The following is a 26,968-nucleotide window of genomic DNA, read 5'->3' as shown; positions in this document are numbered from 1 at the left end:
TAAACACATTACATATGTGCTCTCATTTCATCCTTTAAAAAAAATCTGCAAGAATATCCTTTGATTCAGACAACCCACTTCCAATAACTTTTCCTATGGATATGATCAAGGATATGCCCGAAGATTTTGTCTATAAGGATATTTGTCAAAACCATTGTTTAGTAATATGTCATGACAAATAAGACATATCCATGAGATGTTAAGTGAGCAATACGGAGTATAGAAGAAACACATGAGTATTTTTATAATTTGAAAGTATGCATAAAATATGTGGGGTTAGTTTCATCGAAGTGTCATAAGATAATAGGTAATTTCCCCTTTTTATGTATCTTACTTTCTACATTTTAAAATACCTTTTAGTAAGAAAAATATATTTTAAAATTATGACCTAGGTACCATGTCCAAATAGTCATAGATGTTAATGAATAATAGTCCATTACAGATACAAAGCCCTTTCTAGTCTACACTCTGGTTTTACACGTTGTTTCAGATTATTCTCACACCATCTTTTCGGGTGGGCAGAGCGGATGTCTTATAATGCTAAAGATTTTTAAACATACAAAAAATAATTAAAAGGCTGGGTGCAGTGACTCATACCTGTAATCCAGCACTTTGGGAGACAGAGACAGGAGGATCACTTGAGGCCAGGAGTTCAAGACCAGCCTGGGTAATAGAGAGAGACCCCATCTCTATAAAAAATAAAATAAAATAAAAATTACCCTGGTGTGGTGGCATGGACCTGTAGTTCCAGCAACTCAGGAAACAAGCAGGGGGAGCCCAAGAGTTCGAGGCTGCAGTGAATTATCATGGCACCACTGCACTCCATCCTGGGACCCACAGGCAGGCACATTCAGGCCTCTCTGAAGAGAGGCTGCCCTTGGCTGTGGTCCACAGGGTGTCTACTCCAGGCTCCCAATGTCCATTGTCGCAGTGCTCCAACTGCCGTGAAAATAATCTGCCTTATCACTCCTTGGACTCCCCATGCTCCCATTACTTCTTAGGTTCTGTAGGATTCCGCTCTGTTCAGGACAGGAAGGGAGCAAGGTGGGGGAACAATCCAGAGTACATAGTGAGTGAGATCTCTGACAAGGAATAGAGTCAGCAATGTGCAGCCACTGGCTCGTGCTGGCTCAGGAAAGCCAATCTTTAACAACTCTTCCCAACTCTATGATCAGTAATATCATGTTGGTAGCCTGGAGCCAGCAGCAATGGTAGTATTTACACCATGGAAATCAGCAAATGCTATGAATCAGGGTTCTCTTTTCTCCCAGAGAGCCTGTGATTAAACATTGATCAGCACACCACTGGATGCAGTCTCAGAAAGAAAAATTCATACATTCAAATGAAGGTCAATCCCTCCAAACCCCTGCTTTAATTAAGCAGGACTACAGCTGCACAGACTAAGCAGGCCGTGAATGTTGTTTTAAAATAACATATTATTCAGAAAACTGTTTATGTATTTACAAACCTTGCCAATCTACCCACTCTCCATCCCTCCTTGAGGTCACTTAAGTTTGTTTCCTTTTGCTGTGTTTCCCCCAGAGTCAAAGAAAGCCCACCTAGTACACTTCTTTTGTTTCTAAACTTGATGGACCCAAACAGTGGTTGAAACAGACAGCCAAGCTCTGAGCATGGACAGAAGAATGTCCTGCTCACCACGGCGGTACCTACGTCTGTGTCAGACAACCCAGTCTTGCCCCGAAGTCAGACTTCCCTGAGCCGAAAGCCTTGATAACATGTTTGCCCCCTGTCCTCTGGTTTCCCAGTCGTTGGGCCGCCTTCACTGGTGCTTCATGAACAGTCTCTACGCTGTACTTGAGGACGACTCAGCTGGGAGTGAAACATGATCAGGAGATAATTTGGCCCAGATGGCTCTAATGCAGGCAGGAGCATTTGGCTGTGCATATCCTCAGTCTAGGGAAACCCATTTAAGTTTTTTTGAGAAGGGAATGTAACCAAGCAGCCACATAACCTCAAAATGCTACCTCATGTTTTACAGCTGCAATGAGATGTCTGATCATGCTCCTGGAGAGACATTCGGCTCTTAGGAAGGTAAAGCCAGGCTAGCCTTTGCTGCTGGATGCCACCATGGCTCGGCTCGGTACTCGGCCTTTGGGGGATTCAGAAGGGATCGGGCATAAAACCTGGAAGATATTCCTAGGTCCTGAGGATCACGGGATTGCAGCAAAGGATAACACCGCAACTGGAAACAGGAGAAAGCATCGCAGAAACAGAGTGAACCAGGAGTTCAGAAGAGGCCCAGGGAGAGGCTTGGGGGACACAAAAAGGTGAAGTGGCTGCTTAGAGTAGCTGTCTTTATTTGCATCAAGCTGTGAGGCATAGGAAGGGGTTAGAATTCACTACTTGACACAGTTTTTCTTTTCTGTCATGCAATTGACAGGAGAAAGATACAAATAAAAGAAGCTGCTTGTCTGCGGAGTGTAGCTTGGGGAAAAGATTGCTTTGCTTCAGGAAAAAACAGGACCGTGCAACCCAAGGCTCTAGAGTATGATGGGGACACGTTGGTGAGAGGGTCTCACCAGTGTTAGTGAAAAGGTGGGCTGCCTTCAGGGACCAGCTGGAGCTCTACGGCTCTGCACACAGTGTTCCATCTCATTCTCTCCAGTGTAGTCATGGACGCTGTAAGGTGTAGCCCTCCCAGAGGCCACTTGGTTCCCCACTGCCAAATCTTGAGAATGAGCAATTCATGCTCCCCTGAAGTGGGTGCTTCCCCACTGCTGCGTTGGTCTTCCCCCGTGACAAGTTTCCAGGGCTGGATGAGATGACAAGTAAAAAGTGGACTTTTCAGACAGACCTATGTCATCGGAAAGATTTTGTCCCTTTCAGCCCTCTGGCTGGAACTTGGATTGGGAATCACTTTCCATGGATTCTGTTAGTACTACAGGCCCATGGGTTTTTGGTGAAGACAAATGGAATCTTACTAAAAAGACTTATGCCCCTAGTCACTGTGGCATAAGTAACTTTTGTTCCAAATAGGCAGTGATTATAGAGAGAGCTCCCTCTCTATATCATGAATGTGGAGAACAATACAAGTATGCAATCCATAGATATCATTTCCATCATCCCAGAAAAGTTCCCTTTTAGGCAGCAGTGTGCTGGTAAATGGTGACTAACCAGCAATCTGAAAAACAATCTATGCATATATGTATGTGTGAGAGTACGTTTACTATAAATTTTACTTATCTAAAAGATGTGGAACACACAATTTACAAATAATAATAAAATACACAATACGCCTTCCTATAACTTCCACATAGCCAATTCATCCTCAGAGAATGCTTTTGTTGATTTTTACCAAGCTCTTGTATCTGCAACCAACCTGTGGTTGCAATTGATCAACAAGCATAGTTCACACATATTGACGTTTTGTTTACATTAATGAGCAATGCAAATATGAAACAACTTCTTTGTATGCCAATACTTCACTTGGATAAATTGAATAATAGTTTTCAGATAATGGAAGACTATTCAAGTGTTCAAGTGTTTGTGAATATCACAATGTAATGGTTGCAGAAACAATTATGTATTGCGTTATTAACGTTTTTCCCATCACTTTCCTAAGTCTAAATAATCAACAACAAAAAATAGGGTGAAATAATTAGAAAGCAATGAATTTTGAATGTTACCTTTGTTTTTAACATAACTTAATTTGAAAGTTATTATTTTAATGATTGTTAACTTGAAATTTTAACAATGGGTTCACAAGTCAACATGTCATGTGCCTGTGCAATCAATTCCATGCCATATGTACACTTTTTTAAAATAAGGAAAAGGTAAGAATACAGAATACAGAATACTCCATGGATTCTCGAGGTTAAATCTATTCTTTCTTAACATGACAGGAAAGTAAAGCTTTGACCCGCAGGGGAGACTGGAGAGGGGAAGTTGGCCTGTCTGTTCCCATTTCAGGAGCAGGCTAAGAGTGTGTTTCTGGAAACAAAACTGTCAGAGTAAAGGCTCACAAGAAATCAGAAACAGGACCCAGATCTCTGCCCAAGGGCTTCTAACAAAGGCTCAAAGCAGGCTTTTTTCCAAAAATGTTTTTAATTCCAACATCCATCTTAATGGCCTACTGTAGCCTAATTTAGCCAATAGCTGTTACTCTAAAAATGGAAGCTAATGATTCCAGCTAAAAACAATGAAGCCGGTACTATCACAGCATGTTGTAAGAAACTGATTATCACAGGGTGCATTTTTCACTGCCTTTTTCCTGAAGAAAGGCTTAATACGAGTCCCACATCAAAAGCAAAAGCATTTCTTTCTCTCATGGGACCCCAGGATATTAGGAATGTGTTCTCTAGAGGCAACCACCTCCCAGAACTACTGTTTGGCAAGAGGCATCACACGCATGGAGCAATGGTCTGGCTGAAGGGCACCACCTGCTATTGCTCATCATGTTCGCGCCATTCAACAAATGTTAGCAGCATCAGTTTACTTCTTTGAAGCACCCGCAGGTACCCACCACTTGGCTCAGTGCTATATAGCTCTACACACTTTATATTTTGCAAAATATGTGCATATGGAAAAGAAGCACAACATTTAAGGCAAAGATCAGATAACAGTCATATTGCACAAGTGTCTAGCTGGATAAAATTGGCAAAAAAAAAAAATAGAAGGTTTGTAAAATGATCAAACGTTTAGATATGCAGGATAAATATGTTCTGGGCATCTAACATACATAATGAATACAGTTAATAATACGTTCAAGTACTGTGGACGGTTGTCCTTCTATATCGGTGGGGATTGGTTCCAGGATTCCCCACAGATACCAAAAGTTATCCACGCTCAGGTCTCCATTTTGCTATTAACAACTGAGAAGCTGAATAATCTTAACTTAGGGCATTCATTTCTGAGTGAGCTCGGAATTTTCTTATTCCAGCTTGTGACATCTCAATGAATTTCCCATTTCCACCTAACGCTGGGAGCCACGTTCCTGGACCACCTTCAGGATTCTGGCAGAAGGGATTTCAGGTGAGGTGAGAAGGTTACGAGGCGAACTGGAGGTTCCTGGCTGATGCACCTGCGCCTTCACGCGCCCCCGTGTGCACACACAGATGTTCGCTTTCTTACAGCTGCCAGCTTTAAATTCTGCCTTCCCGCTGTGGTTGTGCAAGGTGGTCCTTTGCCGCATCGAGAGGAGCTCATACGGCAGAGCCCCTAGGAAAGCAGGTGCCCTCGATCACCTACACTCTGAGCAGGGGCAGGTCTTGCTGCTCACTCCACTTGGGGTATGGTTGCAGCCTACTCTCTCACCCTTTGTGGGTAATGATAATACACTTTGGATAAACACAATGGCATCAGATTGAGCAAAGGATCTCTTTTACATGCCTTAAGTTAGGGTTTCTTGAATTAAATACCCAAGTTATGAGAAAGATTAGCCCACCTCTTGCATCAGCGTGAGCTGGAGGTGAGACATGGAGTCAAAGATTATTCTGTAACTTTAATGAGTAGGCCGGGGGCGGTGGCTCACACCTGTAATCCCAACACTTTGGGAGGCCAAGGCGGGTGGATCACGAGGTCAGGAGTTAGAGACCAACCTGACCAAGATGGTGAAACCCCATCTCTACTAAAAATACAAAAATTAGCCGGGTGTGGTGGCGGGCACCTGTAATCCCAGCTACTCAGGAGGCTGAGGCAGAATGATCCTTTGAACCCGGGAGGCGGAGCTTGCAGTGACCCGAGATCACACTGCACTCCAGCCTGGGCAACAGAGCAAGACTCATCTTAAAAAAAAAAAAAAAAATTTAAGGAGTGCCCTGCCAGGTTTGAGACTTGCACAGGGGAGTGCAGTAGTGCATGGGGCCTGTAGCCCCTGTATTTTGGCCAATTTCACCCATTGGGAATGGGAACATTTACCAATGTCTGGACTCCCATTGCATCTTGGAAGTAACTAACTTACTTTTAATTTTACAGGCTCACAGGCAGAAGGGACTTGACTTGTCTCAGATGGGACTTTGAACTTGGACTTTTGGGTTAATGCTGGAATGAGTTAAGACTCTAGGGCACTCTTGGGAAGGCATGATTGGTTTTGAAATGTAAAAAGGATATAAGATTTGGGAGTGGCCAGGGTGGAATGATATGGTTTGGCTCTGTGTCCCCACCCAAATCTCATCTCAAATTGTAATCCCCATAATCCCCACGTGTTGAGGGAGGGACCTGGTGGAAGGAGATGGAAACATGGAGACAGTTCCCCCCATGCTGTTCATGTGAGTTCTCACAAGATCTGATAGTTTTATAAGGGGCTCTTCCCCGCTTGCTTAAGCTCTCACCTGCTGCCATGTAAGACATCTGCTTCCCCTTCTGCCATGACTGTAAATTTCCTGAGGCTTCCTCAGACATGCCGAACTGAGTCGATTAAACCTCTTTCCTTTATAAATGACCCAGTCTCCAGTATTTCTTTTTTTTTTTTTTTTTTTTAATTTTGGGACAGGGTCTTCCTCTGTCACCCAGGCTGGAGTGCAGTGGTGCAATCACACCTCACTGCAACCTCAAACTGCTGGGCTCAAGCAATCCTACCAACTCAGCCTCCCAAGTAGCTGGAACTACAGGCATGTGCCACTACACCCAGTTAATTTTTACTTTATTTTTTGTAGAGTCAGGGTCTGGTCTTGAACTCTTGGGATCAAGCAATCCTCCAACCTCAGCCTCCCAAAGTATTAGGATTACACATGTAAGGCACTGCACCCAGCCTCACATTTAAAGGGCTTTTAATAATGAGTTCAGGGCCAGGTGCAGAGGCTCATCCTTGTAATCCCAGCACTTTGGGAGACTGAGGCAGGAGAATCCCTTGAGCCCAGGAGTTCAAGACCAGCCTGGACAACATGGCAAAACCCCATCTCTACAAACAATATAAAAACGTAGCCCGGCGTGGTGGTGCACTCCTATAGTCCCAGCTACTTGGGAGGCTGAGGTGGGAGGATCACTTGAACCCAGGAGGTGGAGGTGGCAGTGAGATGAGATTGCACCACTGCACTCCAGCATGGGTGACACACCAAGACTCCCATCTTAAAACAAACAAACAAACAAAAAAACCACACAGACACACAATGAGTTCATTTCTCCTGATATGAAGCAAATTTTGAGTGCAAAAATTTATTTTGACTTTTAAAAAAGTAGTTCAAGAATGCATATTCTTTAGAAAAGCACTGTACATGCAGGGACCTGGGCGTTGTCATCACCCTGGCAAGCTAAACTGCCTTATCAACACTGTCCTTGCAAAAGTTTCTGTAGAAGTTGATTCATCAATTAAAAGCCAGATCTGTACATATACAGCTTGAAGAAACTGCCAGTAGTTCCCTGCTAATTACCAGGGCAAACATTTGTATTTCAAAGTTGACCAACAGGATGACAATTCTCAAAGCTCTAAAAAGATTTTGTCCTACCAAACGCTAGCCTAGTGTATGACCATTACCCATCCATGGTTAGTAACAATCAAAGGCAACACTTCTTACAATAACAAATGCCATGAGCAGCGATCTCAATAAATCCCTCTTTGCCTGTCGCTGTAAAAGCTGGTCTGGTCCCAACTCAGCATCAAAGACATTAGTTCAGACAGCACAGCACTATCAATTCAGGTTTCCTTAGCAAATAATTGCTTCAGATATACTCGCAAGGGCTCCTGAACTGGAGTTTTCTGCATCATCTCCATAAAAATATTTTTTCACGTCTATTTTTTCATTGAAGAATTGAAGCAGACCCTTGGGAAGTTTCCTTAAGGAGAGAGAGTGGCTCCAAAAATAACCTTCCTTCCAGCACCACACCACTAACCCAGAGAATTCACCTCATGGTGGGATGGTCACTCAAAGTCTACTGTGAACCTAATCCCCAAAAAGGCTAGAGGAAAATCCTAAACAATTACCTATGCCTTGTATCTTTCTCTAGAAACACAGTCTACTAATAGAAAAGCCAATTTGAAATTTTAAAAACGTAGACGCTACTCAAGAGGGCTGTCATCAATGTGGGAAAACTATTAACTCAAGTGGATGGCATGCTTCTTTTCCTGCATTAAAAAAGCTCCTCACATTGAATAATTTTGATTTAGATCAGTTTTGATTTAACAGACAGCATGAATCAAACTTAGTTAAAACCTTAATGATGTTGTAATATTTATTAACACAGCCAATTCTCAATATAGAAGATTTATGAATCTCCTAATACTTCCAGTTTATAAACTGGCTTTAAAAAAATGCTCTTTTGAAGAACAAAGTTTCAGGGTTTGGAGGAAAGAGAAAGTGATCTTTACAAATTCTTCATGGAACCACCAGGGATCTTTTAATCCATTTAAATACAAATATAGATCAGATTCTGATCTGATATTATTTCTATACTTTTAGAAACACTTTTCACTCACAAATCCAAGGTGACAATGGCATGAAAAATATCTACAGGAAAGGACTAGCATGAAATACGATATTATGATAATAGTTATTTCATTAAAGTGGTTACTTTTCTGTACTCTTCACGTGTCCCATTGTATGGCTATAAATTTTTATAATAAAAAATTGTAAATTAAGAAAGAATTCAAGTGAAGTACTGTTGACCTTATAAAATAATTCTGAAAACAAATGTATAGAAAGAAGGCATTCAACTAAGAGAAGATGCTGGATGGAAAGGCTTGCAAGGTCCCGGGAGGAGCTCCAGGGTGAAGCTCATCGTTAGCCTTTCCAGCAGCACTGTCCTTGGAGACCAGAAGCAGTGGGAGCCCCTTCCCTGTGGCACCACAGACTCCCACCAAGGCACGTATCATGAACACTGTACTGGCACACGTTTATTAGCCTTGGGTGTATGGGGAATCTCAGGGCACTTCTGAAATCTGTACTTGATTCCTTTTTACACTGAGGAAAGTGAGATTAATACACAAATACCAAGATGACCAATGAATGGTAGCCTCGCTGGCAACAGCAGCCATTGCAGGTAACCAAATTGCCTCCATAGCACTCTGTAACCCATGGGCTTAGGGAAAGATTAAGTAACATTTCTTTTTCAAATTCACTTCAAATACTCAACTATGTTCATTTAAAAAACAGCAACTATAGGCACAAGACTAAACAGATCTCATTCACACTGCCAGCCCACAGAGGGGACTCTCTGTACCCTTTCAGGAGGCTTTTGGGCAAGAAAGCCAAAATCTCTATTTAAAATAGGTGTGTCTAATAAGATACATTTTTAACTCATTTATTAAAGGTCCTAGTGGACATTCCAAACTAGTAACATACCTAGAGAGAGAAAATACAAATGCTTACTGTATAGTTATACAAAAATAGAAATCCATCAATACAGTCCAATCCTCAAGAAATCACACAATTTGTACCCAAAGGCTGTATATATATCAAGGAAGGATGACTTCCTTCCTTGATCTCTAATAACATCCTCTCCACATCGGAGGTATCTGGAGGTTGGGCATTTGCCTAATGCCACAGGGTCCACCAGTGGGGTCACAGCTGCTGGCTGGTGAAGAAGGATTTAGTCTCCCTGCAGACAGGATTGACACAGAGCGGACAGCTCAGGGTCAGCTGCTTGGAACACAGCTCATTTGACTGGATGTGCGAATGCACCAAGTCGGCCAGGGCCTGGAAGACAGACAAGAGGCAAAGAGGCATGAGAAGCACAGGGTCTGCTCGTCTGCCATGCCCCCTCCTCCAGCTGCCCAGGTCAGCACTCTGGCTTGGGGTTTCTTTTCATCCGAGTGGTGAGCCCTTTGAACCAAATTCTACAGCATCTTCCTTTCCTGAGAATCCTCAGCTTAGAGAAAGTTAAAACAGAGATTTCAGGAAATGAAAACCTCTTACCCCATCCACTAGGCCTTTTCTCTGGAAAGCAGGTTTTAAATCAGACATAGTTATAGGTGGGTAGAAATCAGAAAATTGGGGCTATCTGAAGGAAAAAAGACTGAGCAGATAAGGAATTCGATTTTATTTTTGTAATTAATTGGAACTCCAAATGTTCTAATATGTGAGAAAAACCAATATTCTGCAAGAGTTTCTCAGAGGATTACTCTCTGGTATGTTCTACTAAAACGGTTGTAACACTGTAGATACCTTAGAGAACAATGGATTTCCATTAAGAGACTCAGCTCTTCTGATGTTTTCAACTCCACACTGAATCAAATGAGAAAAGGGAGGAAAAACACAGACATACTTTATTTTTCTTTTTTTTTTTTTCAAAGAAACTGCTACAAAAAAATAAATACACACAGACACACACACAATTCAAAGTCTGACTTCAACTGTTCACAGACTGCTCATTAATGAAAAACAGTCACGGGGTGGGGCTGTATGTTGATTCTGTTATCATAAATTATTCCTCAATTCTTATGTCCTTCCCCTTCCCGTTACCTTCCTACAGGTGGTTTGTTTGCAAATCCTTTTTGTGGTTACACTTGATGAAATTCTCAAGCAATTTTAATCTGTTTGCCATTCTTTTTTTATTCTCTTTTACTAGTGCATAATTTTACAGACTCTAAGTAGAATGTTGCTTTAAATATAGTTTCATACTTGTTTTGATCCCAAGTGCCAAAATGAAGTAAATTAACTTATTGACTATAAAATGTATATTGGACCTACACTGGATCCAATTCAGAGTTGGGTTTAAATATATATATATATATATATACACACACACACACACACATATATACACACACACACATATATATATACACACACATACACACACACACACACATATATATATATTTTTTGAGATGGAGTCTTGCTCTGTCACCCAGGCTGGAGTGCAGTGGCGCGATCTTGGCTCACTGCAACCTCTGACTCCCGGGTTCAACGGAGTCCTTTCTCAGCCTCTTGAGTAGCTGAGATTACAGGCACCCACTACCATGCCTGGCTAATTTTTGTATTTTTGGTAGAGGCAGCGTTTCACCATGTTGGCCAGGCTGGTCTTGAACTCCTGACCTCAAATGATCCACCCGCCTCAGCCTCCCAAAGGGCTGGGATTACATGTGTGAGCTACCGAGTCTGGCCTGAAATATATTCTTATGGAGAAAAATCTAAAGAAAAACAATGGGAGGATTGTTTCAGTACCATCCCTACTCCTGGCTCCAAAAATAGCCACTGCCTAATAACTGAAAACAATCTAATCATGATTTACTCAGGTAGTTAGGATTCTTCTCTCTCCCTTTTCTTCTGATAGCTTTTCAGTTACTTGATATTTTTTATTTATCTATTTATTTATTTATTTATTGAGAGGGAGTTTCGGTCTGTTGCCCAGGCTGGAGTGCAGTAGTGCAATCTCAGCTCATTGCAACCTCCACCTTCCGGATTCAAGTGATTTTCCTGCCTCAGCCTCCCGAGTAGCTGGGATTACAGCCACGTACCATCACGCTTGGCTAAGTTTTGTATTTTAGTACAGATAGGGTTTCGCCATGTTGGTCAGGCTTGTCTCAAACTCCTGACCTCAGGTGATCCACCTGCTTCAGCTTCCCAAAGTGCTCAGATTACAGGTGTGAACCACCACACCTGGCCTCAGTTACTTGATCTTTTAGATTAGCATTAACATCAGGAGACTGGCATGGGAAAAACATTGAGATTCAGCAAACACATGGATCTCAACTGAAGAGGCTATATTCTCAAACTTCATATAAAAGTCAGTTACATCAGAATAACCAGTGTTGGTGAAGGGCATTCTCCAACAATGTTGATGGGAGAGTCGTCAGCGATACACTAACTAGAAAAAATATATATCCACACTGAAATTCCGTGTGTACCTGTAGTCCCAGCCACTTAGGAAGCTGAGGAGAGGATCACCTGAGCCCGGGATTTTGAGGCTGCAGGGAGCTATGACTGTGCCACTGCACTGCAGCCTGGTTGAGAGAGCCAGATTTCATCTCTAAGCAAATGTATAAAATCATAACAAATTTAAAATAAAAAATTGTTTTCCAAATATATTGGTATAAACTCTATTTTCACTGAAGTTTTAGCAAGTTCACAATTAGCCAGCTCATGGAGAAATACGGAAGGCATCTTTCAACAAAATCCATAGACAATGCTGCAACCACTTCTTAGCCAATTACAACTTGCCTGCAAATCCTGTGTCAGAACCACTGACAAGAAACTTAGGTGCTCCCTAACTTCACCCACGTCTGATTGATGTCCAGCATGGAAATTCAAATTCCATGGGGGTCGGGTGTTGGCTCAAGTTCTGCCCCTACCCACTCTCCCCCCTGCCCTCCACCTGCTGCCCAGTCCCAGAGAGGGTGAAGTCTCCTGCAGGCTGGGCCTCCATCTATCACACATGGGGTGACCAGGGCCAGAAACTCTGGCAGAAAGGGAGAAAAGGGTGTCTTGGGTCCCAATGCTTCCACACTTCCCATAAAAATAAAGCTATAAATTTGACATAGGTTTTAGGCCGGCTCTCAAAAGGCAGGACATAGATGAACAATAGTTTTTCTCCATCCTGCATGACAATTCACATCCATCTCATATTACAAGACACCGAAGATGGTATTTGTTATTTCAGTAATCAGACTGATCACAACACGGCAGCAAACAGCTAATTGAGTGAGTGCATAAAAGAGGCCAAGGAAATCACACCACACATTGCTTCCACGTTCATTTCACGCTCTTCTCTTAAATGACAATGACTCCTATATGCCTTGACACCCAACAAGAAGCCATGTAATAGCCCTGAGTAAAGGTCACTATTAGGCAAAGAAAAGAAATTATAAAACAATAAAATGTTTTCCTTTGGAATTAGTGAGAAGTACATTTCTTTTTTCTTAAAGAAGTGTAGTTGTTATTACTTTCGAGTAGCCCAGTAACTCAAACAAAATGATGTCAGCCACAGTGATCCCTGGGGCACCTGGTTTAAGGAAAGCACAGGTTTCCCCTTCTACTGCATGGAATTTACTCAATGTGTTGAGATTATTACTCAGATGAATTATTATTCAGGAGAATGAGGACACCGTACATGCAAACAAATACAGTAAACAATATTTTGAATGACACATTAGTTAGTTGCAGAGAAAATTTCCTTTTAAAACAAGTCATGATGGGATAAAGGCAGATGGGTGCATTTACCTCCTTGGCTAAAACTTGAGAGTACTCGATGTCCAGCTCATACAGCGTTTCAATATGGTCACTGGTAAATGCTATCGGAACCAAGAGGATATTCTTCCTCCCCCTCTCACAAAGCCCTTTGATAGATTCGTCTGTTTGAGGACCCAGCCAGGGCATTGGACCAACCTATGCAAAAGGTAGACGAATGTGTAAGTGGGCCATGCCTCCTGATGGTCTGTAGTACCCGTTTGCCCCCCTGGGCACACGCACTGCCCACTGGGGGCAAGAGCCACTCTTTACACCTGCTTGAATGGATTTTGATATTTTCATATGGAAACTTGAATCCTAGTAGTTGCCTCAATATAAATAAATAACAGTTTCTGTCATTGCAGCTAAAAGTAAAATATTAAACCAACGGAACTCCACAAGTCACTTGATTTCCCCTTCTATCTTACTCACTTGCAGATTCTTTCTGCCCACGGTGAGCCTTCAGGTTATGGAAGAGCCTGTCTATGTGTAAGAGCCAAATCTAACCATTTTACAACTCATAAAATAAATTTTACCAAAAGAGCTGGCTGCCCGCCAGTGTGGAAGCCACCTACCTTGGATTGCCACACCAGTCGGTAGGGGTTGCAGTACCCCAGCCTTTCCATGACATTTTGGACAGTGGCGCTTACCTCCTGAGGATATGGGTCGCCTCTGTTGACCACCTGCAGTGGAGACACAATGGGTGTTCAGTCATTAACACTGGGAAGGCCCCGAGAGCCTCTGACTATGTGCTGGCATGGTGTGAGCGCTGGAACAAAGTCTTCCCTTTCTGTCTCCTGCACCAATGATGACATGGTCTGAGTTCAATCACCAAACTTCCTTAGTTCCACTTCATCATCAGCCAAAGAAAAACACCGCACTCAATCATCTCTAACGTCCCTAAGAGGGTGGAGAATTCTATGTTCCATGTTATTCATGGGAGACTCACAAGATCTAACTAAGAAGGATGGTTCTCTCTCCCTCATCTGAAATACGAAGATGACACAGAGAAGCTGGGCAGGATGGGAACTTCTACGTGGTGGTCATGGGAGTAGCTGATTTCACAACAGGAACTGAAACAGTGCTGCATGGACAATGTACAGAACGGCTGGATTTACAGTAAACCCTGGTGGAATTAGAGGAGGAAAGCAGCAGCACATCAGTGCAGGTTACGGGCACCTCCAAGAGTATGACCCACACCTTCCACTTCCTCTCTCCCCACCCTTCCTGCAACAATGGACAGCAGGCAAACACTCTGTGCACAGCAAATGTTTCATACACGATCCCTTGTACTCACCTTTGAAAATTTTCAATGCAAATTTTAATGCTTTAAACATTCACTGTGTGCTGACTCCCTAGCCCTCACCTGGCTTTATTTTCTTCTATAACATCTATTATATGCTAATCTACCATACCATTTTCGTATGTATTATGTTTATTACCTTTTCTCCCTACTCTCTGCAGACAAAGATTTTTCTGTTTTCTTCATTCCCATACCCTATGATATGGCTGGAAACAGTGACTGGAATATAGCAGGTGCTCAAAGAATACTGGTGAAATGAAGTATACTGACAGGTCGGGCACAGTCGCTCATGCCTGTAATCCCAGCACTTGGGGAGGCCGAGGCGGGCTGATTGCCTGAGGTCAGGAGTTCGAGACCAGCCTGACCAACATGGTGAAACCCTGTCTGTACTAAAAATACAAAAATTAGCCGGGTGGGGTGGCACACACCTGTAATTCCAGCTACTCGGGAGGCTGAGGCAGAAGAATTGCTTGAACCCAGGAGGCAAAGGTTGCAGTGAGCCAAGATTGCCCCATTGCACTCCAGCCTGGGCGATAGAGCAAGACTCCATTTCAAAAAAAAACAATTACATATATACACTGACAAACTATTTTATGATTATTACTACTGGTCTGTTTAAAAGCCATGGGAGGCATAAACGTAGAAGGAATGAAGGAAACACAAAGTTGCCAATAGGACAGCAATGCAGTAATTGCTACAAACATGATCTACCCATGGATGCTAAGATTAGGGGCAAAGTATAAGGAATAACCGAATCTCTATATTGTCTCAAAGTATCTCCTCCATGATATTTTTAATTACAAAGAGAAAAACAGTAATTTTAGGATGGATCAACACAGCAGACACACCCTTAAACAAGTGACCAGGGATCACACATCACCAGTAGAAAAGCACATCGACATCACAGACCCCCGGGTGTGATGCACAGAGGAAGGCCCCACACCCCTGTGGGTTCTTGCCAATGATGCATAACTGCAATCTAATCATGAGAAAACTTCAGACAAACCCAGATGGAGGGACGTACCACAAAACAACTGACATCCTAAAAATGACTCCTCAAAAATATCAACGTGTGGCGGGGCGTGGTGCCTCACACCTACAATCTCAGTGCTTCGGGAGGCTGAGGTGGGTGGATCACCTGGGTCCAGGAGGTCGAGACAAGTCTGGGCAACATGGCGAAACCCTGTCTCTTCAAAAAATACTAATATTAGCCAGGTGTGGTGGTGTGCACCTGTAGTCCGAGCCACTCAGGAGGCTGAGGTGAGAGGCTCACCCAAGTCTGGTAGGTTGAGGCTGTAGTGAGTCGTGACTGCACCACAGCACTCCAGCCTGAGTGACAGAGTGAGATCCTGTACCAAAAATAAATAAATAAACAAATAAAATCAAGGTGATGAAAGAGAAGCCAAGTATCAGTGTTGGTAGCGGTACAATGGCTGTGTAAGATGTTAACACTGGTCTCAGTGCCGGTAGCGGTACAATGGCTGTGTAAGATGTTAACACTGGTCTCAGTGCCGGTAGCGGTACAATGGCTGTGTAAGATGTTAACACTGGTCTCAGTGTCGGTAGCTGTACAATGGCTATGTAAGATGTCAACACTGGGAGAGGCTGAGTAGAGGGTAACTCTGCACTCTCCTCACCAGTTTTCTGTAAGTCTAAAAATTTCTTCAAAATAAAAAGTTTAAAAAGTTGTCAGAAGTGAACGTAGCGGAAGAGAAGAGTGTGCTAGATCATTGTTCTTTCTCACCTCTCCAACTGTCCTCCCCATACCTGACTTATCCTTATGACATCACAGCATTTCCCGGTCCCACAACAAGGCTCGACCAGCAAAATAACCTGGAGGCAGCGTGCTCTGCCCCCAGGTGAAAGAATAAGGAAGCGAGGCCAGGGTGAGAGGAGGCAAGGCAGCACCTGGAGTCCCCACATACAAAAATGGGTTTCAGCTGGGCACAGTGGCTCATGCTTGTGATCCCAGCACTTTGGGAGGCCAAGGTAAGTGGATCACTTGAGATTGAGACCAACCTGGGCAACATGGTGAAACCCTGTCTCTACTAAAAATACAAAATTTAGCCAGCCGTGGTGGTGTGTTCCTGTGGTCCCAGGTACTCAAGAGGCTGTGGCAGGAGAATCGCTTGAACCCAGGAGGTGGAGGCTACAGTGAGCTATGATCGCACCACTGCACTCCAGCCTGGGCAATAGAGCGAGACCCCGTCTCAAACAAACAAACAAACAAACAAATGTGTTTGCTCTGGGCTGGTTCAAGAGCTTCCCTTCTGGCATCTCAGGCGAGGTCTCACCTTACATAGGATGAGGCGGCAGGAGGATGGACATGTGAAAAGCACTGTATGACACCAGAAAAGGAAAAGCAAACCCATTAAAATAGGCCCGCTTCCAGAAGAAAGGAATTTATCTCCAGGGCCTCCTACCGCCCACCCACAGCAGAGAAAATGAGTAGAGGATCTGCAAGGGCTTGGCCCTAGTGGCCACCAGGGGGCGGTAAGGCCCAGTTACAAGCGTGGCCCAGACACTGAGGCTGGCTCCATTCCCGACGTTGTTAAAACCTCAATCACACCTATGAAGATGTAATTATCCACCTCTCTGGCTTGGAAAGCACTGGTTTTAGGATACAATGCCAGTTCTGAGCAGATGAAACTGGTTACTTATTCCAAGCACTTCTATATATCATACAGTACACTAGCTTGATCATTCTTGTTTCGAACAATATAACAGCTATGGCACAGATTGTAGCATCTGGATGAATAGCCTAGAGTAATATGATGAACTAAGGAGCAGCCAGACCCCAACTTGATGCTCTATATTCACTTGCAAAAATGTGGTCCTGAGTCTTAGCAAACTGCAATGGCTGCCTGGAATTCAAACAGCCCCTAATAAGTCCATCCAAAAGCATGGGACTGAGAGCGCTTTGTCTGAATGGAGACCCTTCCACTCAACACACAGAAACATCAAGCTGAGCTCTGCCGACAGGGCAGGCAAAAGCAGCCTTCTCTTAACTGTCCCACTTATTAGAAAGTCTTATATATGAATATATCTTCAAGTTATCGTTTTAAAGAAAAGAGGAGCCAGGTGTGGTGGGGCTCACACCTGTAATCCCCGCACTTTGGGAGGCCTGGGTGGGTGGATCACCTAAGGTCAGGAGTTTGAGACCAGCCTGGCCAACATGGTGAAACCCAGTCTCTACTAAAAATATAAAAAAATAGCCAGGCATGGTTGTGGGTGCCTGTAATCCTAGCTACTTGGGAGGCTGAGGCAAGATAATTGCTTGAGCCCAGGAGGCGGAGGTTGCAGTGAGCCGAGATTGCGCCACTGCCCTCCAGCCTGGGCAACACAGCAAGACTCTGTTTCAAAAAATAAAAGAAAAGAGGAAAAGATCTACTTACATTATTATAATTTGGATTCATTGTTACGAGGTTTTAAGAAGTGAGGCTAGTTACGTTAGCACCAAGTCTGAGATTTGAGAATTCATTCTTGCACTGGGCTTAGGACATAATGGAAGCTGGACCCATTTCACACATTTAGCAAATGAAATCACCCAATCCTCTGTCACTAGGTCATCCAAGAAAATGTTCGTACTTACAGACATCGGCAATGAGTGGGCAGAAAACAGAATGACCACCTCGCTTCTCTTCTCAAGTGGAAAATGGTCCAGTTCCTTTAGAATATGATCTGCAAAGCACTGAGGGAGTAATAAGAAAGGAGGATAAAGAGGAAGGGGAGAAAGAAATGGAAGGAAAAAGAAAATATTTTTAAAATGAAGCCTACACCAAAAATCTCAGAGCAACCCTCAAAAAATCAGAACTCTCTTTTTAAAAAAATTGCAAACAGTCCAGCCTCTCAGCATTGGTTTATCATCAAAATGGATCATAACGGTTTCAGGGGGCCTAGGGAATTTGCTGGGAAACTTCTAAAGCTCGCTAATGGCTCACTGCAAATGCGGGCTGTGGATCTGCTTCCCCTCGGGAAGGACAGGGCACGCTTCCAGATGGAAAGGAAACACAGATGGGAAGGAGAAGTTGTTTTAAGACTTCTCATTTGCTCTGTTAGCAGGAAAACAGCTTACAGGGTCTTTCTAAAGCCTCCTTAGTTTGGCTTTCAGACATACCACATTAAATACATTAGTCAGGAATAGGAGGGAAATAAGAAAATACTGTTCTATTTTTATAACATTTTCTTCTGAGCCTCGTATCCCCATCAAGTTAAGTTTTATAAAAACCTTCACAACAACAGATGATAGGTGATACCCACCCATTAAATTCACAGAGTGAGGAAAGATGTGGTAAACTTAGGGGCTCATTCAGTCACATCTGTGGAACTTGGGCAAGAACACGGTTCCTGCCTCTCCCTCCAAACCTCTGTCTACCAGACCAGGGAGCTCCCTTCGTTTAGCCGGCACTTTGATTCACGTCGATAGGTGCTGAAATACCAGAACTGAGGGGGTTTCTTTCATCTTATACTTTAATCATTCTGTCATTTAGCTTATAAAAAATGCTACAAAACACACAAATGGGTCAACTGACAAAATCAGAATATGAATGTAGATTAAGTAAAAGTTTAAATATTGATGTTAAATTTACTGAAGTTGAATGTTGTGCTGTGGTTATGTAAGAGAATATTCCTGATTTTAGAAAACACACATTTAAGTGTTTGGGTTTAGAGGATGATGATATATGCATAACTTACTCTCAAAAGGGTCAGAAAAAAATCATGTATATACAAACACAGAGACACACACATACATACACACACAGGGCATGTGAATGATAAAGCAAGTAGGAGATACATGTTAATAACACATCAATAGGCCAGACGCAGTGGCTCACGCCAGTAATCCCAGCACTTTAGGAAGCCAAGGCGAGAGGATTGCTGGAGCCCAGAAGTTCAAGACCAGCCTGGGCAACATGGAAAGACCTAATCTCCACAACATTTTTAAAAATTAGCAGGGCATAATGGCACATGCCTGTGGTCAGCTACTCAGGAGGCTGAGGCAGGAGGATCACTTGAGCCCCGGAGGTTAAGGCTGCAGTGAGCTATGATCCTTCCACTCAACTCCAGCCTGGGCAACAGAGTGAAACCCTGTCTCGAAATACTAATAACACAGTAACATAGGTAAAAGAGTAGATGAGAGTTCCTTATACTGTTCTTAATCTTGTAACTTTTCTGCATATCTCAAATTATTTCCCAATTGTCCTTTGTAACTTTTTAAAAACTATAAAGGACAATTGATCAGAAACATGTAAATCTGCACTTGTTGGTATTTTGATATATCAGTGGTCAGTGAAAACTATGGGATAAGCAAACTATTCCCTAATAAATATTGAGATATTATTAATCTTTCCAGAACTCTTGAAATTTGGCAAATAAATATCCTAAGGCATAAAATGGTACCTAAAGTTCAGTTCCCTTTTCAGAATTTATAATGCAAATTCTCAGTAAATGTGATAGGATTAGATACAAACAAAACCAATATTTTCTGGTCTTTGCAGTGTTTGGAAACTAAGGATGCTCAGAAAGGATTATTTTTGGGCCTCAGCCTAGATAAGGAGGCCCACTGCAAGGTTTATACAGGAGTCTAGAACATAAATTTGCCCCAATTAATCCAACAGCTAGATAAATACCAATATTAGAGAAAACAGTAATAAAATGGCTATTTGGAGCAATCACTACCTATGCCAAGTAGAAATGTGGATTCGAAACAGAATTTGTAGTTTTAAACTATATTTTTTGTTTTAGTTTAGGGTTTTGTTTTCTGGTTTCCAAAAATGTCATATCATATCCAAAGCTTAGTGCTTTTCTTTTCTTGGCTTGCAAAGCTGCAAGTAAAAACACAAATCATACGGCCTGCAACAGCCTCTAAGCCGTCTTCAAAACTGAGGCGCCATGGGTAAGGAGAAGTGCTATTTAAATCACCTAAAACCCATCTGCGGTATTTTCCAGGCGCAACCTCTCTGCAGAATGAAAGAGGCACCGAGCCTCTCAGAGCCTTCAATCACACCATCTAGGAGGGCGGATAAATGCCTCTAAAATTCCCTTTCATTTTATGAACAGAGACTTCCTCAGTTAAGAGACCTTTCCAGCGTTCTGCTTCCCCCCTTTTCAAAGGGCTGAATTTTAATGCAAATCTAATTACTCACTTGATCAGGGCAGGCAGATGCTGTGCAGATCCCTCCATTCCCTGCTACCACATGTCAATGCTGACCTGAAACCCCCCTCCTTTCCAATCGCAGGCCTCCCAGAGCAAAACCCAGGCTGCTGGTGCTTCAGGCAGTACTGGCTGGACCCAGCAACACAGCCGTCAATGGTGCACACAGAGACCACAACTACACCCACCCCTAAGGGTAAGCTCCTTCACTTTTTACTTAAAATTGGATTTCAACCCAAGTGTTAACTCTTTATATGCCTAAGGAACACTGCTCTGGGGAGAGCTGGCCTGATTTCAATGATGTCTAGCACCATCTAGTGGTCACAGATTTAAGTGATACCAGGCTTCTAAAGCTGTTAGTAGGGTTTTTTGCCAAGAGTCAGAAAAGGTTCAGGGAGTGAAAAATAAAATGGATAAAATCTAAATGACTTAATATTTCCCCTACCTAAAATAACTCAAAAGCAGAAACTTCTACTAGCAGAACAAAATTATATTTGCCTAATTTAGGGCAATATTTTACCAATTGCCCTCTCATTTTTGACAGGCAGAAAAGAATATAGTAACATCAGTTCAAAGCTATTAACTTTAGAACTGTAATTTTAATTTATTCTCCTAAAATCAAGCATCTGTTAATAAAAATATTATATATATAAATTGTACAGAAGAAATATGAAATTTAATATGTAAAACTTTATTGGAACATTCAATTTATTTTCATGTCTCAGAAAATGTAGATATATTACTTTTACATTTTAAAAATCTTTTGACATTTTAAAGGATTTAGAAAATAGAAAATTTAATTCGTTGGTCAGTCATTCAGCCTACAAATGCGAGTTAACTGAAACACCATGCACAATCTTTAATGCTCTTCGGGTCATAGGAAACACAAAACTCAAAATATTGTTCTGTTATGGTTTGGGACTAATAGCATTAATCTGAAGAAAGAAGACTCTAATCATTTTAATCTTTAAATGTATTTTCTCTTTTCATAATAAATCAAGAATATAATACTTTTATTTAATCCCTAACACACAATTTAAGCAAAGGAACAGTAAGGCTCAGAAGGACATCCACAAACCCAGAAGGGACAAGAAGCTGATACACACTAGATGCTGGGGTGACAGGCAGCTGGCAATTACTGGCTTACCTGGATGAGGAGGTGATGTGTGGGCCACCTGTCAATAGTGCTCCACTTCATCGTGGGCTTCCGTCCCACTTGATTATAGTACCTGTAAATGGCATTTAAGCTGCTGCCTGAAATAGACAGAGGCCACTTAGTAGATGCATTTTGATTATGGTGAAAATAAAAAACAGACTCGTAAAGGTAGTATATATAAGTTCAAAGCAGGTAACTGCTTCTATACTGAATCAGTCTAATTACAATCATTTCAATACTCTAAAATGCATATAGATTTAACTACCCTGCAAATGAAGATCACTAAAAAGCAATCAATTTCAATGGACTTTCAAAGATTATTGATGTCAGTTCTAGTGAAAAACAAGATGACTGTAGAGTTATGAAATATAAGCAGTCATATTTGCAGGGACCAAGTCTTACAATTGAAAGTATGTTGGCCGGGCGCAGTGGCTCACGCCTGTAATCCCAGTACTTTGGGAGGCCGAGGCTGGTGGATCACCTGAGGTCGGGAGTTTGACACCTGCCTGACTAACATGGAGAGAGCCTGTCTCTACTAAAAAATACAAAATTAGCCAAGTCTGATAGTACACTTGTAATCCCAGCTACTCGGGAGGCTGAGGTAGGAGAATCGCTTGAACCCAGGAGGCGGAGGTTGCGGTGAGCCAAGATCACGCCATTGCACTCCAGCCTGGGCAACAAGAGCGAAACTCCGTCACAAAAAAAAAAAAAAAAAAAAAAAAGTATGTTATTTTTTTTTTCAGTTACAAAGGTTATCAATCCCATTATAGGAAACGTATGGGATGGGGAAGAAAGGAAAAAAGAAACTGACCATTATCCCAGCATGCTAATTACAGTCATTGTTTTACTCTAATATGGTTTTTTTCTTTATAGATGTTTTGTTTTACAAAGTTGTAATTTTTAATACATATGCAATTCTGCATGCTGAGTATTTTGAGCATCTTTACTTAATATTAAGAGATAAATATTTTCCATGTTACGATAAAAGCTTTGTAACTATTGTTTGTTTGTTTGTGAGGCGGAGTTTTGCTCTTGTTGCCCAGGCTGGAGTGCAATGGCACGATCTCGACTCACTGCAACCTCTACCTCTCAGATTCAAGTGACTCTCCTGCCTCAGCCTCCTGAGTAGCTGGGATTACAGGTATGTTCCACCATGCCCGGCTAATTTTGTATTTTTAGTAGAGACAGGGTTTCTCCATGTTGGTCAGGCTGGTCTCGAACTCCCAACCTCAGGTAATTGGCCTGCCTGGGTCTCCCAAAGTGCTGGGATTACAGGGGTAAGCCACCGCACCCAGCATAACTATTGTTATTAATGGCCTCATGATAAGGAGAGAAAATTATTGAGGTTCCTGTGAGCTCTCATTCCCTAGAATAAAGTAAATGGACACCAAATCGTTACAAGTAATCTAATAAACTTATATTCTATAAGAGAGAGATGGAAATCATGAAAATTCAAAGCCAAAACGAAGGTAGATGGTGTCAACCCAATGCAACCTTTTCCTGTCTAGGGGAGTTAGCATTGGGGTCACACCCGAATCCTATGAAACCAAGTCTAACACACAGCCTCTTCCTCAATCTTAACAAAGGGCAAGTCCCAAAACATTTCTATGCTTTCCATCACCAACCCACTGGGCTCTCTAACTATAAGAACTATTAGTTAGCGTTCCAATTTAAAATGTTAGGAGAGAGCATATTTTAAATCAAATATACTCTCAGACTAAGACTCAATTTCCAAAACGAGAAACAGGTTCAATTTTGGTGAGTAGAGTACAGAAGAATTCAAATGGACTCCATTCAAGGTTCAAAAACAAGCTCTCCAGAAATCAAAAAGTTGTCACCACCATATTCACATTACAGACCACACTTCACAGGTGGATATCATTTTCATATGTGCAAGAGGGCATCTGGACATACGTGTAAGGGAGCATCTGGCATTAGCTCTTTCAGGTTGTGTGGAAATATTCAACAAACAATCCAAAGAAGTCATTAAGAAGGAGAAAAATGTGACTGAGAAATTCGTTTGTGATGAAGACATACGCTGGCTCTGCCACAATAGTGCATGTCTAAAAGATCCAACAGATAAACAGCACCTGAGTGGCCTCGAAGAATTCATGTACTTCCCTAAGCCTTCCACAACTTGCATAGATGGATGTACCTGTCCTTCTATGAGATACACTCAAGGAAAACTAAGCACATGCTGAAGGTTTGCATACACTGTCACTTGTTAGAGCCAGCCCTGACATACAAATCATAGTCAATCTCCTGTCATGTAAATAACAAACTTCTTAATTTATCTAATTGTGAGAGCAGCCATTTACATATTGAGGTGTATTTCTTAAAACAAGGCAAAAGTAGAGCTTAAAAATTCATAAAATCTGACTCCTTCTCCAGTAACATATGACCAGACATTTTGAAGTTGTAGTGGTGCATTTCAAAAAGAAAAATAATAATTCAGGCCGAGTGCGGTGGCTCACGCCTGTAATCCCAGCGCTTTAGAGGCTGAGGCGGGTGCATCACTTGCGGCCAGGAGTTTGAGAACAGCCTGGCCAACATGGTGAAACCCATCTCTACCAAAAATACACAAATCAGCTGAGTGTGATGGTGCATGCCTGTAATCCCAGCTACTCGGGAGACTGAGGCAGGAGAATCGCTTGAACCCTGGAGATGGAGGTTGCAATGACAGAGCGAGACTCTGTCTCAGAAAAAAAAGAAAGAAAAGAAATGATAATTCCAACTCTTGAGGGTATCTGAGAACTCAGGCATTTTAATGGGTTCTCTGAACAAATATTTGAGGCACATAACAAGCTTTGACTTTTTTCAATAGCCTTTTGATTCTCCTTATGGTTATAGAAATTATAAACATTAATATCCAAAAGCTATTTGGGACTAAGACTGTGCTGACCTCAGTCCTTGCAAGGGAATGCAAACAAATGTATCTGTGGGTGACAGCAGCAGCTTTGCCTACAATGAATGATACAGAGATTGCCAAACACCGATCATTCCCCAGCTCCAGTTAAATATACAGAAAACAAGAAGCAGTAACATTTTCCAAAATCAAGAACACAGAAAATTTTGCAAAGGGAACCCCAAACTGGGCTTTAGTTTTACCAGCAACCAACTCATAACTGAAGCACAACAGCAGCAATAAAATACCAGTATTTCCCATGTTGTATGGGCATCTTTGCTTTTAAAATGCAGTTACAATATTTGCTACATCAGTAAGAAAATCTGGGTAGCCATAAAAAGGTTTATCACACAAACCTAAAAAGAGCCTTAAGGTTCATTACGGATCCATGACGCAATGGCATTAAAGCACTGAACACTTACAGCTACTGCCTACCACCCCCCATTTGTAATTCCCAGCCAAGTGGCCAATAATTCAAGGGACAGATGGACCATGAGATTTCAAATGGACTGACCTGAACTCTCGTGTTTCAAGAAGACAGGTTGAATTTGCCATTCAAATTGCAAATGATTCATCCTTCCCTCCAGTAGTACTTACACTCCTTGGTTATTTTTGCCAGCACCGTATCTACCTTTCTACTGGCAGAGAGATGCCCTTACCTGTGGTGGAGCAGCTGTACTGTGGATACTGTGTGAAAGCAATAGCCCTTTCTAGGCCATCTCTCTCCATCTCCTCAATTGCTTCTTCTGTTAAAGGATGGACGTACCGAAATCCAATATAGTATTTGTGAGGGGCTATTAGGAAGCACACGTGGAAAGGAGAAAGTGTTAATCTTTATATAGATTCCTCAGAGTCACCGAACATAATGCAATGCCCAGAACAAAGAACAGTTCATGTAATTTCCTATGGCACTGACGGTGGAGGCAAGTTTAGCATATTCCTTGGATCGTATCCACTCTTCAGCTGGTATGTGGACTTTTAATCACAATTTTCTGGGATCAGCACCCCACCCACACATCTTTACTGCACAGTGGGTTTTAAAACTCAAACTTCTTTTCCTAATTCTCTGTTCTTGGCTGGCGTAAGAAAGTCTCAAGAGAAAGGAGGAAAAAACAACACTGATTCTAAAATATAACTTCCTCTTGCATACCAGATACTATGGTAGACACTGGGCATTATTTTTTTTTTTTTTTTTTTTTTTTTTTTGAGACGGAGTCTCGCTCTGCCACCCAAGCTGGAGTGCAGTGGCTCAATCTTGGCTCACTGCAAGCTCTGCCTCCCAGGTTCACGCCATTCTCCTGCCTCAGCCTCTTGAGTAGCTGGGACTACAGGCGCCCACCACCATGCCTGGCTAATTTTTTTGTATTTTTAGTAGAGATGGGGTTTCACCATGTTAGGTAGGATGGTCTCGATTTCCTGACCTTGTGATCCGCCCGCCTTGGCCTCCCAAAGTGTTGAGATTACAGGCGTGACCCACCGCGCCCGGCCATATTTTTTTCAATCATTTAAACCTGATTTTTCAGATAAGGAAACAGAGACTCTGAAGGTTAACTGAACTACCCAAAGTCATACCTTGCAGGTGGTCGAGCTGGAATTAGAGCCTGGGTCTCCCGACCCATGCTTCTCACTCCTCCCAGAAGCCCCCTCACCCGACTCCTATTACCCAGTTCCCTGAAACCCCAGGCCAACTCGTTTATACATAAAAAAAGAAAGAGTTCTTGGATATGTAAAAAAATTCATTGATAATAAATGATTAAAATGATTCTCCTCATTACACATATAAAACAGTGCTTAATTTGGAGGTGCCACATGGGATTGAAAGTCATCGTTCTTGGTACCTAAATGGCCCATGCCTGATGCATATCCTCGTGTTCTTTCCCTGTCCCTTCCCTGTCCTTTCACTAATACTCTCCTCTATCTTCTTTATCTTCCCGCATCTTCCTTTCCTATGGTTCAAAAACATCCACACCACATAATTGCTTAAGCATGTATAAAGTCATAAAACTACAAGTTTCCTAAACTTACTTAGTCTTGTTTCCTTGTCTTTTCATAGGATTACATATAACTTACACTCAGGGATGACAGTGAGAATCACTACATGAATGTCAGGTAATAATAAGACCATGATAATGTTACTGTCCAAAGCATTAGCAGGGGCTGCAACTATGAATGTGACATAAATTGCCACAAGAAACATTTAGGTTAAAGTGAAGGAAAAGACGGGAGTTTATCTCATTTAAACATAGATATATACAAGGATGACATTCCTCCTAACTTGACCCAGAGAACTATGAGCCAATGGAACACATTCCCAAGGGAGAAGCAGAATGCCGTTAGGCGAGAGAAGCACATGTGCGCACAGAAAGACTGGTTGGACTCAGTAGTCTCT

General features: G+C 42.2%; 1 protein-coding gene across 3 annotated transcripts in view; it reads right to left on the bottom strand.

Annotated features, from left to right (window-relative positions):
- LOC105477081 (ferrochelatase) overlaps nucleotides 1–26,968 on the bottom strand; it is a 67,096-nt gene that overhangs the window by 21,473 nt on the left and 18,655 nt on the right. For 2 of the 3 annotated variants that reach the window (XM_071085275.1, XM_011733432.3), the window contains exons 5-11: nucleotides 25,239–25,373; nucleotides 21,666–21,772; nucleotides 17,957–18,055; nucleotides 13,637–13,744; nucleotides 13,056–13,220; nucleotides 10,059–10,118; nucleotides 598–9,590 (exon numbers count right to left, since the gene is read on the bottom strand). In XM_071085275.1, coding sequence (XP_070941376.1) covers nucleotides 9,456–9,590; nucleotides 10,059–10,118; nucleotides 13,056–13,220; nucleotides 13,637–13,744; nucleotides 17,957–18,055; nucleotides 21,666–21,772; nucleotides 25,239–25,373 — 809 coding nt within the window. In that variant the 3' untranslated portion in view covers nucleotides 598–9,455. Of the gene's footprint in view, nucleotides 1–597; nucleotides 9,591–10,058; nucleotides 10,119–13,055; nucleotides 13,221–13,636; nucleotides 13,745–17,956; nucleotides 18,056–21,665; nucleotides 21,773–25,238; nucleotides 25,374–26,968 lie in introns of those variants that run through there. The other variant, XM_011733433.3, reaches the window with a different exon arrangement.

This window comes from Macaca nemestrina, chromosome 19, assembly GCF_043159975.1.
Source record: "Macaca nemestrina isolate mMacNem1 chromosome 19, mMacNem.hap1, whole genome shotgun sequence".
Classification (NCBI taxonomy): domain Eukaryota; kingdom Metazoa; phylum Chordata; class Mammalia; order Primates; family Cercopithecidae; genus Macaca; species Macaca nemestrina.
Note: the sequence above shows the minus strand (reverse complement) of the source record. Positions and strands in the feature narration are given on the sequence as shown.